This window comes from Salvelinus alpinus, chromosome 6, assembly GCF_045679555.1.
Source record: "Salvelinus alpinus chromosome 6, SLU_Salpinus.1, whole genome shotgun sequence".
NCBI classification, from domain to species: Eukaryota; Metazoa; Chordata; class Actinopteri; order Salmoniformes; family Salmonidae; genus Salvelinus; species Salvelinus alpinus.
This window is the reverse complement of record NC_092091.1, coordinates 40,944,674-40,964,779: the sequence shown is the minus strand read 5'-3', so window position 1 is coordinate 40,964,779 and position 20,106 is coordinate 40,944,674. Positions and strand designations below refer to the sequence as shown.

Below are 20,106 nucleotides of genomic sequence, written 5' to 3'. Positions count from 1 at the left end.
AATGATGGGCATGTCACAATGTTGTTGTCCATCAGTGCATCCAATACTTTTATTATTAGCTTCAAATTGATTGATCATTGAAATGAGAAATGGTTTCTAAAGTACTGTGTTCACTCCATGATTTAGCTATCTAATTTGTGAGATGTAGAACTAGAGAAAGTGAACTTATTGATTCACATTCACACAGCACAGGAACTTGAGATTTTGCCTTTGAAGAAAAAGAGAAGACTATGAATATAACCTTAAACACTAGTAATACGATGCCTCACTTAAGTGTGGAGGAAATGGCCTAACTTTAATTTGATGTACATTACCTTTCATTTCAAAGGCCTTCAAAAAGTCAGTCAAGTAGTATCTATCATAGGCAGCCATCTTGCAGACGTTCAGTAACAAATGAATTCCCTTGCTCAAATATATTATGGTCCGAAAGGCTGTGGATGTAGATTGTCTGTATTTATGTCAATCATTCAAATGTTGGTTTGTGTATTATTGCATACATTTAGCTTCAATGCTGGTGATGAAATCTGCTGTAAATGTCTGCTCATTTAACTCAATGACATGATACCATATGTGCTACTTGCTTGCAAGAGCTAGTTAGCTATTGTACTGTATTTGTTCCATGATCAGGGTGTAAAAGTGAATCAATGAGACAGTAATGTCACCTGCCCCAGTGTGAACACTAACTGTATGTATGTTAGAATCAAACACATTGAAAATAGTAATGTGCTATACAGCAGTGGTGGAAAAAGTACCCCATCCCTTCTGCCTCTGATCTGGTGCACACTACTGACACTCAGACATAATTTACAAAAGATGCATTTGTGTTTAGTGAGTCCCCCAGATCAGAGGCAGATCTTGATAACTGTGTGAATTGGACCATTTTTCTGTCCTGCTAAGCATTTAAAATGTAATGAGTACTTCTGGGTGTTAGGTATGGTATGGAGTAAAAGGTACATTATTTTCTTTAGGAATGTAGTGAAGTAAAAGTTGTCAAAAATATAAATAGTAAAGTACAGATACCTCAAAAAACGACTTAAGTAATACTTTAAAGTATTTTTACTTAAGTACTTTACACCACTGCTATACAGTATGTGAAGAATGAGGCCTTTGACACATAGCTCAGGCATTGTTGTACATAGCTCTAGCATGGAAGAGAACTGTGAGAGGAATAAATAGTATGACTATAACCAAAACTGTTACCAGACCAACAAGTAAAACAGAAAAACAGGTTACCTATCAAGTTGGGATGACAATTGACTTAACTGGTTTACCTGAAAGTTGGAATTATTCAACAGTAAAAAGTAGAGATAGATTTTCTGATTGACACACCTGGATATGACTACATGAATACAAGAGCATTCATAACTGTATTATAATGTATTATCAAACAGGTTGTGTATCGAGAAACTGCAATCAAATAATGAAATAAAGTTTTTGTACTATGTATGCTATGTGTATGTGCTTTCTTTACAAGATTCAGAGATGGAGAAAACAATAGAATTGGGTTGCCAGTAATATGGAATATGCAGAATAGAATAATATAAAAGATCAGTGAAACCCAATCTTTGGGACCCAATCATGAAATGACGGTGTTTTAGTCATAGAAAGATCGATCTATTACTTTGGTTTAAGTGACATCCGCTGGTTAAAATCAGATCGTTTTGAGGAGATGGAGAAACTCCAAGTTGCCACGCGTCGTTAATGGGCTGCGCGCTGCATTCTGGGAGATTACGGGACAAGGAGTGCACTCCTTCAAGCAGTAAATGGGAGTCAATTAGGCGCTTGCGCAAAAACATAACATTAGCATGAATTACGTCAACAAGAAATACAATATTACGAATATTTTCCAAGATGTGAGATAATGAACTTGTTTTCTGTAAAATAATATAGCTTTAACATCGTGACATTGCGTACTTTCGAGGAAAATAGGCAGGTTTTCGACTCATACCCTGACTTTTAGAAGGAATTGCGTGACGATTCTTTTAGCAACCGCATGACACAGCATAACCACGTGAACGCGATTGGTTAACAGTCGGCTGGGTGGGGCGTAATACGTCTCAATTCATCGGCTGGTGGGATTCATATTTCCTCCTTTCAAAGTATCTCTGTTAAAATCCACATGCTGCGTTCAAAACAACTGGGAACTTGGAAATCTCTGACTTCCGACCTCAGTTCGGTCAAAACAACTGGGAACTTGGAATAAAACTAGCTCCGAGTCAGAAAAATTGTTTTGAACTCGGAATTCCAACTCGGGCATCTTTCTAGAGCTCGGACTTTCCGACCAGAAGATCACTGACGTCATGATTTGACCTCATATTTTTCCAAGTTCCCAGTTGTTTTGAACACGGCAACACTACAGCACACACGGCTGATCCTGACATCATTGCAGAAATATTGGAGGTGGTAGGTGTGGTGAAGTTCTCGGAGCTGGAGGCTTGCACCGAGGGTCAGGATAAAGATGAGTCTGTGGCAGTAGGAGTGACGTTTTTGGAAAAAGTGTACCCTTGCCTTTTGAATGATACATTCAGGTAAGTTACAGGTAAGTTGACTGAGAACACGTTCTCATTTACAGCAATGATCTGGGGAATAGTTACAGGGATGAATGAGCCAATTGTAAACTGGGGATGATTAGATGACCATGATGGTATGAGGGACAGCATGGGAATTTAGCCAGGACACCAGGGTTAACACCCCTACAATAAGTGCCATGGGATCTTTAATCACCTCAGAGAGTCAGGACACCGTTTAACATCCCATCAGAAAGACAGCACCCTACACAGGGCAGTGTCCCCAATCACTGCCCTGGGGAATTGGGATATGTTTTAGACCAGAGGAAAGAGTGCCTCCTACTGGCCCTCCAACACCACTTCCAGCAGCATCTGGTCTTCCATCCAGGGACTGACCAGGACCAACCCTGCTTAACTTCAGAAGCAAGCCAGCAGTGGGATGCAAGGTGGTATGCTGCTGGAATACCACCCTGTGGTTTCAGGGTGGGTGAAAACAGAGTTGAGTGCTGTGGAATCGGTGAAGGTAACCAGAAGTGGTGTTGTAATAATTGTTTGTGTTTTTGCTGGTCAGACGGAGCAGGCGCTCTGTGTTCAACGAATGGGGGCAAGAGATGTGAATTCTTTTGCTCTCAAGAAAAGTGCGCCATTGAAAGGAGTGATTACTGGGGTAGCGGTAAATGTGAAAGCTGACCAACTAAAGGGGAAGATTCCCAGTGCTTGTGATGCTCGTTGTTTGGTGCGACGCAGACAGTGTGGCATGAGTGGAGAAACAGAAGTCATTATCTAACACTCCAGTGTTAATGCTAAATTGTAATTATTTCGCCACTATGGCCTATTTATTGCATTACCTCCCTAATCTTACTACATTTACACATACTGTATATAGATTATTTTTATATTGTGTTATTGACTGTACATTTGTTTATCCCATGTGTAACTGTGTTGTTGTTTCTGTCAAACTGCTTTGCTTTATCTTGGCCAGGTCGCAGTTGTAAATGAAAACTTGTTCTCAACTGGCCTACCTGGTTAAATTAAAGTGAAATTAAAAAAAAAGATTCTTTTGAGTTTTGATGTTGAGTCTTTGCCCGACAAAGTGATGATAGGATATATAAGTTATCCTGTACGAGCTTTTGTGCCTAATACATTAGGTTGTTACAGGTGTCAAGCTTATGGGCATGTGGCAGCAGTGTGTAGGAGGGAGGTTCCTAGGTGTGAGAAGTGTGCAGAAGGTTATGAGACAAAGGAATGTATAGCATTGGGGAAATAAGTGGTATGTGTTAATTGTAGGGGTGCCCATGGGGCTGGGATTCAGAAATGTCCTGTGCGAGAGAGGCAGGCTGAGGTTTCCAGGGTTAGAGTAGTGCAGGAGGTGTCATATGCTGAGGTGGTGAAGAAAGTAGAGGAGGATGGGTTAAGGGGGAGTGATCCTGAGAAGGGTGGTGTGAGTAGTAGATCTATACCTGTACAAAGGGATAAACCAACAAGTTATATATGTTTCAGTAAGATTGGATTTTTGGCATTTATAGCAATGGTTACCGGCTCCGACGCTCGTCGGATGTGGCAGGGCTTGCAAACTATTACAGACTACAAAGGGAAGCACAGCCGCGAGCTGCCCAGTGACACGAGCCTACCAGACGAGCTAAATCACTTCTATGCTCGCTTCGAGGCAAGCAACACTGAGGCATGCATGAGAGCATCAGCTGTTCCGGATGACTGTGTGATCACGCTCTCCGTAGCCGACGTGAGTAAGACCTTTAAACAGGTCAACATACACAAGGCTGCGGGGCCAGACGGATTACCAGGATGTGTGCTCCGGGCATGTGCTGACCAACTGGCAGGTGTCTTCACTGACATTTTCAACATGTCCTTGATTGAGTCTGTAATACCAACATGTTTCAAGCAGACCACCAAAGTCCCTGTGCCCAAGAACACAAAGGCAACCTGTCTAATTGACTACAGACTCGTAGCACTCACGTCCGTAGCCATGAAGTGCTTTGAAAGGCTGGTAATGGCTCACATCAACACCATCATCCCAGAAACCCTAGACCAACTACAATTTGCATACTGCCCAAACAGATCCACAGATGATGCAATCTCTATTGCACTCCACACTGCCCTTTCCCACCTGGACAAAAGGAACACCTATGTGAGAATGCTATTCATTGACTACAGCTCAGCGTTCAACACCATAGTACCCTCAAAGCTCATCACTAAGCTAAGGAACCTGGGAATAAACACCTCCCTCTGCAACTGAATCCTGGAATTCCTGACGGAACACATCTGCCACGCTGATCCTCAACACTGGAGCTCCCCAGGGGTGCGTGCTCAGTCCCCTCCTGTACTCCCTGTTCACCCACGACTGCATGGCCAGGCACGACTCCAACACCATCATTAAGTTTGCAGACGACACAACAGTGGTAGGCCTGATCACCGACAATGACGAGACAGCCTATAGGGAGGAGGTCAGCGACCTGGCCAGGTGGTGCCAGAATAACAACCTATCCCTCAACGTAACCAAGAGTTAAGGAGATGATTGTGGACTACAGAAAAAGGATCACCGAGCACGCCCCCATTCTCATCAACGGAGCTGTAGTGGAGCAGGTTGAGAGCTTCAAGTTCCTTGGTGTCCACATCAACAACAAACTAGAATGGTCCAAGCACACCAAGACAGTCGTGAAGAGGGCACGACAAAGCCTATTCCCCCTCAGGAAACTAAAAAGATTTGGCATGGGTCCTGAGATGCTCAAAAGGTTATACAGCTGCAACATCGAGAGCATCCTGACCGGATGCATCACTGCCTGGTACGGCAATTGCTCGGTCTCCGACCCCAAGGCACTTCAGATGGTAGTACATCACTGGGGCAAAGCTGCCTGCCATCCACGACCTCTACACCAGGCGGTGTCAGAGGAAGGCCCTAAAAATTGTCAAAGACCCCAGCCACCCCAGTCACAGACTGTTCTCTCTACTATCGCATGGAAAACGGTACCGGAGTGCCAAGTCTAGGACAAAAAGGCTTCTCAACAGTTTTTAACCCCAAGCCATAAGACTCCTGAACAGGTAACCAAATGGTTACCCGGACTATTTGCATTGTGAGCCCCCCACCCCTCTTTTTACGCTGCTGCTACTCTTTGTTTATCAAATATGCATAGTCACTTTAACTATACATTCATGTACATACTACCTCAATTGGCCCGACCAACCAGTGCTCCCGCACATTGGCTAACTGGGCTATCTGCATTGTGTCCCACCACCCGCCAGCCCCTCTTTTTACGCTACTGCTACTCTCTGTTCATGATATATGCATAGTCACTTTAACCATACCTACATGTACATACTACCTCAATAAACCTGACTAACCGTGTCTGTATATAGCCTTGCTACTGTTATTTTCAAATGTCTTTTTACTGTTGTTTTATTTCTTTACTTACCTACACACACACACACACCTTTTTTGTCGCACTATTGGTTAGTAAGTAAGCATTTCACTGTAAGGTCTACATCTGTTGTATTCGGTGCACGTGACTAATAAACTTTGATTTGATTTATCAACTGTACTGCAGGGTTGTACCGTAAGTCACAGACAATAGAGGTTGTGGTGGCAGCTGCAGAGAGGTATTTGGGTGTGCAAGACTTGACATCAGAAGAGTTACAGGGTGTGTTAATTAAGTGGTGGTCCCATCCTTTCAGGCTGTAGGCCTTAGATGGTAGGGTATTTGTTGTATTCATTCGTTTTTTTGTTCATTTTTTTTTTCAAACAAAGTATAAGGGAGTTATACTCCAGTCTAGTAGGTGGCGGTAATGCAACATTTATTGGATGCCAACCTCTGTTAAACCTCATCGAAGAAGATGACATCATTGCAATGCGACAACTCGTATGAGATCACAGAGAAGCGCCACAGCACGCATGCGTGTTCAGATTTTCTAAAATACCACTAAGAAAGCAGTGTGCTTTCGTTGATTCTCAAGGACCGCGCAAACTCTGAATTTGCTGTTTATAATGTCAACGAGTGACTTTTATTTGAGATATTATGTCGGGCACAAGGGCAAGTTTGGACACGAGTTCTTGGAATTTGAGTTTAGACCAGACGGTAAGTTAAGCGGTAATTTGACTAATTAGCAACATTAGCCAGCTAACGTTAGCTAAGCATGCAAACGACTGCTTGCTAGCGGCATTTCCTGCGTTTCCTAATTTCTTTTAGCACAATTAGCTAGTTTTTGTAGTCGTGTGTTAAGTTATAACATGATCTCAGAAATACTTCAATTGCATAGTTAACCATAACCTCACTCATTTATTGTATCCAGCTAGCTATGTAGCTAGTTAGCAAACTAATGTATCCAAAATGCTTGATTAGTTTACAGGCGGTTTAAAAACGTCTGTGAACTAACGTTAACTAGTTATAAACAAATAACTACTCCTCAACAATAGCAGTGTATCAGCATTCACAACAAACGTGACGATAAGGCAATAAATGTAACTATCTTTTCAGGTAAGCTGAGATACGCGAACAACAGCAACTACAAGAATGATGTCATGATCAGGAAAGAGGTAACTTATAAAACTTACACTGAACAAAGAATTAAACGCAACATGAAACAATTTAAAATATTTTACTGAGTTAGAGTTCATTCACATTGCTGGGAATACAGATTTGTATCGTTCACAGAAACCTTAAAAAGAAAGGTAGAGGCATGGTTCAGAACTATGTCAGTAGCTGATGTAACCGCCATTTACAGCGCGATACATCTCCTTCGCATAGAGTTGATCAGGCTGTTGATTGTGGCCTGTGGAATGTTGTCCCACTCTTCAATCGCTGTGCGAAGTTGCTGGATATTGGTGGGGACTGGACCATGCTGTCGTACATGTTGATCCAGAGCATCCCAAACATGCTCAATAGGTGACATGTCTGGCGAGTATGCAGGCCATGGAAGAACTGGGACATGTTCATCTTCCAGGAATTGTGTACAGATCCTTGCGACATGGGGCCGTTCGTTATCATGGTGAAACATGAGGTGATTGTGTCAGATGAATGGCACGACAATGGGCCTCAAGATCTCATCACGGTATCTCTGTGCATTGAAATTGCCATTGATAAAATGCAATTGTGTTCATTGTCTGTAGTTTATGCCTGCCCATACCATAACCCCATCGCCACCATAGGGCACTCTGTTCATAAAGTTGACATCAGCAAAACGCATGCCCACACAACGCCATATATGCTGTCTGCCATCTGCCCGGTACAGTTGAAACCGGGATTCATCCGTGAAGCGCAACACTTCTCCAGCATGACAGTTGACATCGAAGGTGAGCATTTGCCCACTGAAGTTGGTTATGACACCGAACTGCAGTCAGCTCAAGGCCCTGGTGAAGACAACAAGTACGCACATGAGCTTCTCTGAGACGGTTTCAGACCGTTTCTGCAGAAATTCTTCGGTAGTGCAAACCCAGTTTCATCAGCTGTCAGTGGCTGGTCTCAGACAATCCTGCAGGTGTAGAAGTTGGATTTCGAGGTCCTGGGCTTGTGTGGTTACACGTGGTCCGCGGTTGTCAGGCTGGTTGGACCTACAGACATTTTTCTAAAATGACAAAGGAGGTGGTTTATGGTTGAGAAATGCACATTAAATTCTCTGCAACAGTTCTGGTGGACATTCCTGCCGTCCATTTGCATGCTCCCTCAACTTGAGACATCTGTGGCATTGTGTTGTGACAACTGCACATTTTAGTGGTATTTTATTATTCCCCGCACAAGGTGCATCTGTGTAATGATCATGCTTTTTGATATGCCACACCTGTCAGGTGGATGGATTATCTTGGCAAATGAGAAATGCTCACTAAGAGATGCAAACAAATTTGTGCACAGCATTTGAGAAATAAGCTTTTTGTGCCTTTGGAAAGTTTCTTGAATCTTTTATTTCAAATAATGAAACATGGGACTAACACTATACATGTAGCTTTTTTTCTTTAGTGTTTAAAGGATTTCTTGGTTACATTGATCAGTGTATGGCCCATCAATCCAATTTCTATGTGTGATGCTGCGTAAAACTATTGAATATGCCATCAAAACCTTATTGTGATTGTTCTCCACTACAGGCGTACGTACACAAAAGTGTGATGGAGGAACTGAAGAGGATCATAGATGACAGTGAGATCACCAAGGAAGATGATGCACTGTGGCCACCCCCAGACAGAGTGGGCAGACAGGTCTGTCCATTCACTCACACATACCTAAATAAATACTGATGCTTGTACAAGCATGGAGTATGTTGAGGAAAGCAGAGCGTCTCCTACTTATTGTGCTCTTGGCAATGTCTAGCCAAGCCTGTTTACTTAGTTATTTTAGCCCTCCTGGGGTTGTGACCTCGGTCCCGTCCTCATCAAACTTAAACAAATCTGTCCAACAAAATACATTTAACCGGTGTTCAATTCTGACCCTTTCAGCACAAGATGGGACCTGGGCATAACCCCAGAAAGTTACAATGATTTAGTAAAAGTTATTTTATTCGTTGCTTGAATTACTAATCGTGTCTGGGGAGAGTTAACTTTTCCGAACCCTTAGGAGCTGGAGATCGTCATTGGGGATGAGCACATTTCCTTCACAACTTCCAAGATTGGTTCCTTGATTGATGTCAACCAGTCGAAGTAAGTAATAATACTACCTCAAATGATCTGGGAACTCTTGGAAGGATATATTCCTCCAATTTCCAAATTGACCCCTAGCCTCTATTTAGTAGTCACTGGTTGAGAACTGAGGATTTCATAGATGTAAGCAGAATAGTGTAAATTATACCTAGCTTACACCTATGTAATGCTCTCAGTTCTGCATAGCGGGGTTGATGTGGAATTGGGGGCCAGCTTCTTTTAAAAAAGTACTGTGTTTTCCAGGGACCCAGAAGGCCTCCGCGTGTTCTACTACCTGGTCCAGGATCTGAAATGTCTTGTCTTCAGTCTCATCGGGCTACACTTCAAGATCAAGCCCATCTAAGAGGAGTGGATGGTTTTTTCTCTGTTGGAAAATGTTTTATGTTTGCGCCGATTACAACATTTGTACATTTGCTTTTGATCGACTTGTTCTTTTTTTAATTTTAAATAAATGATTGGAAAAATGCCATGTTTTAATAGCCTTGGTTATCTATACATTTTTTAAGTTACTTACTGGAAGTCATAGCTGTGGTTTGGTCGATCTTGGTAGTATGAAAAACAGGTTGGAGAATTGCACACTATACTCTGTTGCTCTTGCCATACAGAGGTCAGTTTATTTCAGTATTTAGCTGAGCACACATGAACAGGAAGTTGTTAAAGGTGGGCTGAACTTCCTGATTTAGCCTCTGTTTCAATTCTCATTAGGAAATGGGACTGAGAATGAGATTTTGCGTTCTTTGGTCTGGGTGTTTCTTGAATGTGTGTGTGTTCAAATATGGGACGCGTTTGTATTTTCACTGCCGAAACAGTACACAGTCAGTCACCCTTCTAGATAACTTGAAACTGTCTGACCAGGTCTTGTCTGGTAGTAGCCTAGACCAGGGTTTCCCAAACTCGGTCCTGGGTGTACGTTCTGGTTTTTGCCCTAGCACTACACAGCTGGGGGTGGGGGGCGAGTTTGGGAAATCCTGGCCTAGATTTGCTAGCCAACTTCTTTCGCCAATTAGACTTTGAATAGCCTATCTGTGGAGCTAGTTAAGGACCGTCAATAAATAATGCAATGTAAATGAGACTTCATGTTGTACACCTTTGTCTCATTAAATGCGTTTAATATTTGTATATGACTTACTACCATTTATAGTTGGTTTGAGGTTAAGTCATTGACATTTGGAGCTATTGACATAAAAAAAAAAAAAAAAGTAATTTATTGATCTCTATTTAGCTCCATAGGGATATCGAATGTCAAATCTAATTGACCATGGGTATTACGATCGGGTCACGTGCAGCTGCGCACTGAATTGATGATTACTTGGGTGCTGCCAGCTGTGGGCAGGGTTGAAATAAACCCAACCAAAGGAAAACTGTTACGGTACCCTTCATTTCATGACAAACCATATTTTCCTAATTGTCTTGCAGATTTCCGTTTTGGACGAGACTGATTTTCTGACAAATTATTCTATTTACACGTTGTAGTACATTTTGACACTGGAATAAATGTTTGACTCATCGATGCCACAGGCCGTTTTAAAAATTAGAAGTTGCTTATTACGTAGAAAACAATGCGGTCACCCCGCTTCTGTTTTGGTACAAAGCTGAGAGATGAGCCTGGAGAAATTAATAGACAGAGCTATGGATGCAAGGATGACCATCCATGGTATCAAAATGACCATGTTTTTAGGCTATACGGTATGTTTCAATTTACATGTTTAACAAACATAGCAGTAAAACAAGCTTGTATTTTAGATTATGGTGGGGTACGTATGACCGTTGAACTAAGCTCATGAGGCATTTATAAGTTATATTCAAGAATCAATGGGTATATTCATTCACAAGTCCAAAAATGTATGTAAAAATTAAGAATTCCAGCTTTAATTAGTCTACTCAAAATTTATAATGAGAAAATATGCATATACATCTGTTATTTTGTAAAAAAAAAAATTTACACTACCCCAGTAAAGTTGTATGTAATACATTACCAGTGAACATTCCATAAGGCATAGAAGGAAATACATCTGCCTCTTAATAGCAAAGGTCTAAGGTATTGCTTTAAAATGTTTTTCACATCACAAATCAAAGTAGAGATTATAAATTGTCATACAAATCATGTGACAAAGCTTGCTACACAGCAAAAAGGGTTTCAAGAACAAAGTGCTACTCTGAATATCATACATTATCGATATATTACTAGATTTATTTTCCATATCAAACTAAAGGTCTTTACATGAGGTCATTCATTTAAACGTATTGGCCTCCAATATAAAAGTTAGTATGTATAAGGCTCTTGATAGATACATTGCAATGCCAGTTAGAAAGGGAAGACACATTGGTTCGAACACACTTGGAGATTTCATTGTTCTTCTTTCAGAATGTATTTGATGGGTATTTTCTTGGGCATCTATTATGAATTTGATAATGGACAGAACATTCATAGTTATCTGCCTGACAGTATAGGAATATGCCCTCTACTGACCTATGCAGAGCTTGTGTTCGGTATCCCCTCTTATTAATTCATACCATCACTTCCAACCCACACTCTACGCTTGAAGGAAAGTACCTTTAAAACCTGACATTCACCCCAATGTACTATACAACTGCAGTCAATCATCCCGTGGCGAATCCCAACTTCCACTACAGTCTAATTTTCACTTGATGTGAATGGGTGACTGGGTTAAAATTCTACTGAAGTGGAAGTTAGAATTTGCATTTGTAGTGGAGGTAAAAGTCAGATGGACTTTTCTTTAGCTGAGAGGCTTTCCTTCAATAACAGAGAAAATGTCCTCTAGAGACTTATGAACACACTGCAGGAACTCGTGAACATTACGCTCTGGGTAACTAGACACATTACAGCAGATCCACTCATCATGGACGCCATAGCCCACCCCAAAGCCGTTAGGCACCACGGGCCTATGTAGGCTGGGTCCTGGTACAAGCTGTGTAGGGCCTGGCCCTTGGAGTTGGCTAAGTACTTCATGGCAAACAGATGCCGGTCGAAGCCTTGGGCTGGTGGCGAAAATGCAGAGAAACAGGGACAATATGTGGAAATGACATTGGTCAAATAAAAGTCAAATTGGTAACATTTGAGACCATAAGCTAATTTACATGAAGCCCTCTGGTTTATTTTCTTACCTTGACCAATTCTGTTTCACTTCAAATCAAGTTTATTTTATATAGCCCTTCGTACATCAGCTAATATCTCGAAGTGCTGTACAGAAACCCAGCCTAAAACCCCAAACAGCAAGCAATGCAGGTGTAGAAGCACGGCGGCTAGGAAAAACTCCCTAGAAAGGCCAAAACCTAGGAAGAAACCTAGAGAGGAACCAGGCTATGAGGGGTGGCCAGTCCTCTTCTGGCTGTGCCGGGTGGAGATTATAACAGAACATGGCCAAGATGTTCAAATGTTCATAAAATGACCAGCATGGTCAAATAATAATCAGGAGTAAATGTCAGTTGGCTTTTCATAGCTGATCATTAAGAGTATCTCTACCGCTCCTGCGGTCTCTAGAGAGTTGAAAACAGCAGGTCTGGGACAGGTAGCACGTCCGGTGGACAGGTCAGGGTTCCATAGCCGCATGCAGAACAGTTGAAACTGGAACAGCAGCAAGGCCAGGTGGACTGGGGACAGCAAGGAGTCATCATGCCCGGTAGTCCTGACGCATGGTCCTAGGGCTCAGGTCCTCCGAGAGAGAGAAAGAAAGAGAGAAGGAGAGAATTAGAGAGAGCATACTTACATTCACACAGGACACCGGATAAGACAGGAGAAGTACTCCAGATATAACCAACTGGCCCTAGCCCCCCGACACATAAACTACTGCAGCATAAATACCGGAGGCTGAGACAGGAGGGGTCAGGAGACACTGTGGCCCCATCCGATGATACCCCCGGACAGGGCCAAACAGGAAGGATATAACCCCACCCACTTTGCCAAAGCACAGCCCCCACACCACTAGAGGGATAACTTCAACCACCAACTTACCATCCTGAGACAAGGTCGAGTATAGCCCACAAAGATCTCCACCACAGCACAAACCAAGGGGGGGCGCCAACCCAGACAGGAAGATCACGTCAGTAACTCAACCCACTCAAGTGACGCACCCCTCCTAGGGATGGCATGAAAGAGCACCAGTAAGCCAGTGACTCAGCCCCTGTAATAGGGTTAGAGGCAGAGAATCCCAGTGGAGAGAGGGGAACCGGCCAGGCAGAGACAGCAAGGGCGGTTCGTTGCTCCAGAGCCTTTCCGTTCACCTTCACACTCCTGGGCCAGACTACACTCAATCATATGACCTACTGAAGAGTTGAGTCTTCAGTAAAGACTTAAAGGTTGAGACCGAGTCTGCGTCTCTCACATGGGTAGGCAGACTATTCCATAAAAATGGAGATCTATAGGAGAAAGCCCTGCCTCCAGCTGTTTGCTTAGAAATTCTAGGGACAATTAGGAGGCCTGCGTCTTGTGACCATAGCGTACGTGTAGGTATGTACGGCAGGACCAACTCGGAAAGATAGGTAGGAGCAAGCCCATGTAACGCTTTATAGGTTAACAGTAAAATTTTGAAATCAGCCCTTGCCTTAACAGGAAGCCAGTGTAGGGAAGCTAGCACTGGAGTAATATGATCAAATTTCTTGGTTCTAGTCAGGATTCTAGCAGCCGTATTTAGCACTAACTGAAGTTTATTTAGTGCTTTATCCGGGTATCCGGAAAGAAGAGCATTGCAGTAGTCTAACCTAGAAGTAACAAAAGCATGGATAAATTTTTCTGCATCATTTTTGGACAGAAAATTTCTGATTTTTGCAATGTTACGTAGATGGAAAAAAGCTGTCCTTGAAACAATCTTGATATGTTCGTCAAAAGAGAGACCAGGGTCCAGAGTAACGCCGAGGTCCTTCACAGTTTTATTTGAGACAACTTTACAACCATCAAGATTAATTGTCAGATTTAACAGAATATCTCTTTGTTTCTTGGGACCTAGAACAAGCATCTCTGTTTTGTCCGAGTTTAGAAGTAGAAAGTTTTCAGCCATCCACTTCCTTATGTCTGAAACACAGGCTTCTAGCGAGGGCAATTTTGGGGCTTCACCATGTTTCATTGAAATGTACAGCTGTGTGTCATCCGCATAGCAGTGAAAGTTAACATTATGTTTTCGAATGACATCCCCACTTCACATGTTTTTCTTTTTTTGTTACCTCTGTTTTTTTTAATGTGTGAATAAATAGTCAACAGTATATTAATGGTGTAATGAATTTACCCCATAGTCAATCAAAAATCTGAAGAAAAATGTAGTGCACTCACCCATGGCTGCCTCTTTGGTGAGCTGCCAGGGATATTTGGAGCATTTGCCCGAGCATGCCTATCAGTTGGTCAATGCTGTGTTTTCCTGGTAGTTGCACAAAGGCCTGAGCACAGCGCTGTGTGTGTATTGTAGCAGGCCGGATGGTCTCTGTACAACCGTGTCTAAACGCTGCAGTGCTACAGGACTCATAGGTGGCCACTGTCTGTCCATACTGCCTAAGGAAGCCCATCTGGAACGCCAGCTGAGCAATGGCGTCCGGACTCAGCTTCTTCTTCTTCAGCTGTTCCTTCCCGCCCTTCAATTGATAGATATAGATACTTGTTTTATTAATCCCCAAGGGGGAATTGATTTGTCAGCAGCACTAATAAGTTAAAAACATACAAAGGACAGGGGACAGCAACAATACACATTAAAGTGCAAAACAGTTGCATTAAGTTTTAACAATGGTCAGGTTAAGTGCTACAACAAACAACCGATCCATCTACTGCACCTTCATGAACTGCATGGCGTCAATGGTGAGTTTAGAAACAGCAGCATGGAAGTTCTCTTTGGCCCCATTCTCCAGCTCTGCGTCCAGGTTGAACTAGAGTCTCCTCATGGCGGAGGCTGAGTCCACGGCTGCAGGCTGGGAGCCAGTATTCACCAGAGAGTTCTCCGTAGAGTCCTTGAACACCTCGTTCTGGAAGCGCAGCACAGCCATGCCGTCGCCCCACGAGTGCTCAAAGTTGATGGCGGCGTTTCCGCATTTGGTCATGATGATGCTGAATGACTTGTCATAACAGCGGTTGGTGCCGTCCCCGTGCAGCATGTTGTGGGTGACGTGGATGTGGTCCTTCATGCTCTCGTCATCTAGACAGACAGAAGAGGGCGCTGTCTACAAGACCCAGCACCTGAATTGAATTGACATTTTTTTATTTAAAAAATAACACATACATTAACAAGATGTGCATCTGATCCCAGAGGATATAACTTGATCCTCAATAGTAAAACAAATATTATCTAATGATAAAAGACAAGACAAAAAGTTACAAAACACAAACATTGAACTTGAAGGATAACAAAATATTAACCTCCCCATTCCCAGCGGCCAGGAGCTTCTCCCTCAGTCCTGCCCATGTGTCCCTGTTCTCACTGGTCAGCAGCCCCAGTGGGTGGGCTGCAGCCGGGGTCGGGTCTGACTGGATGTACTTCAGGTGGGCCTGGATCTCCGCTGGCTTCACCAGGTTCCAATCGCGGTCCATCATGTCAAACACATACATGTTGCCTTGACTCATCACCAGAAGGTGACGTCCTTTCGGGTCTGTGAAGAGCTCATCTTTCACTTGCTTAGGGGTGCGAGTGGCACTGAAGAGGCGGAAGTACTGAGACATGTCCAGAGGGTAGGCGTTCACCATGAAAGCGCCATACCTATAAATTAAAGAACATCAAGAATGTAACCACTTGTGAACAGTTTTTTTGAATGTTGTTTCTTTTGAATAGTTACTTGTTATGTTTCACTATATTGGATCACTCCAATATATTGGTATCACTCCGCGGCGGAGGGATACATCCGAGGTGAAGATTTACAGATTCACTCCTGTGTACACCTGTGTCACGGCTGGGGTCCGCCCCTATATGTAGACCCCATGGCCGCGACACACGTTCTCTTTCATTTTCTCGGCGGACGTCCGTATGGTTTGAGATACAAACTTTCTGAAGTTCACTTGGTAAGTTACTGGTAAGTGTAATATCTTGCGTGGAAGTATACTCACTGGCTGTTTGCAGCCTGGAGCAGCTGGCCACACGGTCAGCCCCTCCTCTTGAGTGCTCCACTCGCTGCGAGCGGTTGATCTGTATCTTTCGCCCGTAGTTTGTTTTTACTTGTGTTTCATTAGCGTTACACTACGACTCCGTGTGCATCCATTAGTATGGTGTCTCTTGCTGCCACAAACTGTACCTTACACAACTTGCCGACTGGCTTGTTCTATGTGTGTGTTGCGAATGACTTTAACATGCTGCTTCCCACGCCGTAGGTTCTCTGATAATTATCCTGCAGGGCTTTCCCCTGCAGAGTAAGAGTATCGTGGTGGGCTTTCCACTACGTTGTGACATTAACTTTGGAGTTCCTTAATGGAGTTACTCCATATTGTGCTGTTTTTACTGCTTGGATATTAAACCGGCTAGGTAATATTGCAGTTGGCGTAAAACAAAAACACAAATAAATCAAATCCGTTACCTGGTTGCTGTTTTTGTATCTGCCTGTTTTTCCTACAAGTGTCTTCCCCTGTGTTTGCAGAGGTACTGGGTAATTTATCCCTCACTGGGTTCCTATTCCTCTAAGGGTCACGACATAGCTCTCCCAGGGCGTCGGACCCCTGCTCCGTGGCCTTGTTGGCTTGGCTGATCTTATGGCTTCCCTTTTTGACAGGTGTGATGGTGGCATCCCCCTGGGGATCCACATACCTCATGTATGCACTGCCTGGGTTTGAGCCACGCGGAGAGGGCAGTGGAGCGCCGTACTGGATGCCTATTTGGTGTTCTCAGAACGCCTGTACCTGGCGCGATTGGAGGTCATGCGCGAGTGGGTCGGCCAGGCTTGGGCTCAGGCTGGGGACGAGCTCCCTCCCTCAGGAGTGGTGCGGCAGCGAGCTGTTAGTCCCTCTACTGGGCCCAGTACCCCTCCCAGGAAGCATGGCCGGAGCCACCGCAGGCAGAGCCCATCTGCTGCCAATCCTGGACGGGGGCATGAGTCGGACCGCTGGGACCACCTTGAACGGAGGGCGCATGCCCTGCGTCAGGAGGTTGATCGCGTCGATGGGGACGACAGCTGTTCCCTGTTGGCCAGTGATAGGCTGTTCCTGGGGGGGCGATGCTGGCACTGGTCACCACCGTGAGCGGAGCTACCAAGCTGACAGGCCATCAGAAGCCGCCAGCGGGGCTTTATCGCCCTCCAGCGTCTCGAGAGGCTATGAGGAGTCTACTCACTTGGCTAGCCACTGCACTGGACATCAACTGGTGGACAGTGATGACTCTCCATCTGTTCCCATCTCTGCCGAGTTCCACGAGGCCTTGCAGGAGGGCCGGGCCTCTGCCAGCGTAGAACCCAGAACTGAAGGCGGGACCCCCCAGAGTCTTTGATGCGGATTTGAAAGTCACATATGGGTCCTTCTGCTCTCTTGTTCGCCTTACCAATGCAGCCATGCTGCTGCAGAACTACCTGCAGATTCTGTTTTCCTGGCTGCAGGAGGGCACATAGGAGCTCTTCCGGGAAGTGATGGTGGTGTCTCGACTGCTTTCACTGCCCTATAGGGATGTGTCCGGCACCAACGGACGGGCCATGGTGCAGGTGGTTACCTCCCGGCTCCATCTCTGGCTGGCCCAATTCCGTCTGCCAGCTGCTCTCCAGAGCACATTTACCACTCACCCCATCACCCCAGGGCTGGCGTTTTGGCCCAGGGGTTGATAACATTCTAGAGCAGACCGATAAGGTTCATAGGGACCGGGAGACCCTGAGACGGTTCATGCCGCCTCCTCAGGCCCCGGGTCCAAGGCAGACGGACCGTCGCCACCCACCTGCACCCGAACGACGGTGGGGTCCCTCTCCTGCCCCATCGCCCATTGCCTCGTGCTAAGGGACGACAGCGGGGAGGGGTACAGCGTGAGGTAAAGCAGCCTGTTCTTCCCCACACGGGTCTTCCCCGTTTTTTTGCAGAGGTACTGGGTAATTTATCCCTCACCGGGTTCCTATTCCTCCAAGCAGGTCACGACATAAGCTCTCCCAGGGTACCAGAACGGCTAGGTGGAACGGCTAATTGGGTTCTACTCCACTTATTTTGTGGTCCTAAAAAGAGACGGAAGGTTTTGACCGATTCTGGACCTCTGCAACCTCAATGGGTACTTGAAGGTACTGAGGGTCCACATGCTATCCTCAGCCGCGTGTTGCAGGCCATGTCCAGGGACCAGGGGCTTGTGACGCTGGACCTGAGGGATGCGTACTTCCATGTTCCTGTTCACCCAGCTCATTGTCAGTACCTCCGATTCACATTCGAAGGGACAGCTTACGAATTCATGGTTCTTCCCCTCGGCCTCTCCTTGGCACCCTGCACTTTCACAAAGTGCATGGATGCTGTCCTGGCACCTCTCACATCCCGAGGATTGTTGATCATAAATTACGTGGACGATTGGCTGATTTGTGCTCCGACCAGGACCCAGGTCCTGTCAGACAGAGATATGCTCCTGACCTACATCGGCGGGCTGGGCATTACTATAAACGACAAGAAGAGTCATCTGAAGCCCTCCCAGAGGGTGGCCTTCATTGGCATGGAACTGGACTCAGTCCTCATGAGAGCACGCCTGCCCACCAGAAGGGTTCAGGCTATCTTATCTTGCCTGTTGGGCTTGCTGACGGCGGCCTCATTGCTGATTCCCCTCGGCCTGCTCCATCTCTGGCCTCTTCAATGGTGATACAACTCCCACCGGCTGCACCTGAAGCGCCACCGTCACGACAGCTTCGGGTGACCGCACAGGGCCTCAGGGCATTGTTGAGATGGTGCTGTCGCTCCTTTTTCTCGGGGGGGTTGGAGATGCTGAGGATGTGCCGCCGGGAGCTGGTCAGCACAGACACCTCCCAGATCGGCGTGACCAAGGGCAAGGCGGCCAGTGGCTTTTGGCTACCCCCTTGGAGTGGCAGGTACATCAATACACTAGAGCTCTGAGCTGTACTGCTGGCCCTGCGGCCTTTCCTTCCACATCTGAAAGGAAGACATGTCCTGGTGAGAACAGACAACACCACAGTGGTGGCTTACATCCACCATCAGGGTGGACTGAGATCCCACCGCCTCAATCTTATAGCACGGGAGCTCCTTCTCTGGGCTTAGGGATGTCTAGCGTCTCTACGTGCAACGCATGTACCTGACATCCTGAATGTGGCAGCGGATATGCTCTCGAGGCAGGGCCCGCCACCTTGGGACTGGAGCCTACATCCCCAGGTGGTGCAGCACCTGTGGAACAAGTTTGGGAGGGTGCAGATGGACCTGTTTGACTCCCTGGGCAATGCACACTGCCCCCTGTGGTACTCCATGTTGGAGCCACCAGGGCCTCTAGGCTTGGATGCTCTGGCTCATGATTGGCCAGGACTGGAGCTTACGCACCCCCCCTTTTCCCCTGATCCAGGCTGTGCTGAACAGGACCAGGTTTGCGGAGCATTGTCTGCTGCTGGTGACCCCATACTGGCCCAGATGACCCTGGTTCAGCCTTCTCCTGTCCCTGTTGTCTGGGACACCTTGGCAACTGCCCCTGAGACCCGACCTGCTGTTTCAGGCCGGGGGAACACTGTGGCATCTGAGCCCGCACCGCCTCAGTCTGTTGGCTTGGCCGCTGAACGGCACCAATGGTCCATGTTAGGACTACAGGAGGGCGTAAGGAACACCATGCAGAATACAAGGTGACCGGCTACAACCACAGCATATCAGTTGCGCTGGTGGTTGTTCTGCACTTGGTGCACTGGTATTGAGGTTGTGCCCGAATCATGCAGGGTGCAGTATGTCCTCCAATACCTGCAATCTTGCTTGGATGAGGGTTTGGCAGCCTCTAGTACACTGAGAGGGTATTTGGCCACTATATCTGCCTTTCATGTGGGGTGGATTGGTCTCCAGGTTTATGAAGGGGGTTTGTTGCCTGCGTCCAGCTAGGACCCGCT

At 45.5% G+C, this 20,106-nt stretch overlaps 1 protein-coding gene and 2 pseudogenes across 1 annotated transcript; 2 read left to right on the top strand and 1 right to left on the bottom strand.

Moving 5' to 3' along the window:
* Positions 1 to 6,295: 6,295 nt before the first annotated feature.
* Positions 6,296 to 9,610, top strand: LOC139578693 (protein mago nashi homolog). Its single transcript, XM_071406637.1, has 5 exons — positions 6,296 to 6,595; positions 6,995 to 7,053; positions 8,596 to 8,706; positions 9,062 to 9,144; positions 9,388 to 9,610. Exons 1-5 carry the CDS (start codon positions 6,505 to 6,507, stop codon positions 9,485 to 9,487), a joined length of 444 nt encoding a protein of 147 aa, XP_071262738.1. The 5' UTR covers positions 6,296 to 6,504; the 3' UTR covers positions 9,488 to 9,610.
* Positions 9,611 to 11,164: 1,554 nt separating this feature from the next.
* Positions 11,165 to 16,876, bottom strand: LOC139579690 (carnitine O-palmitoyltransferase 2, mitochondrial-like; annotated as a pseudogene).
* Positions 16,877 to 18,991: 2,115 nt separating this feature from the next.
* LOC139579689 (uncharacterized) lies at positions 18,992 to 19,811 on the top strand (annotated as a pseudogene).
* The last annotated feature ends 295 nt before the right edge of the window (positions 19,812 to 20,106 follow it).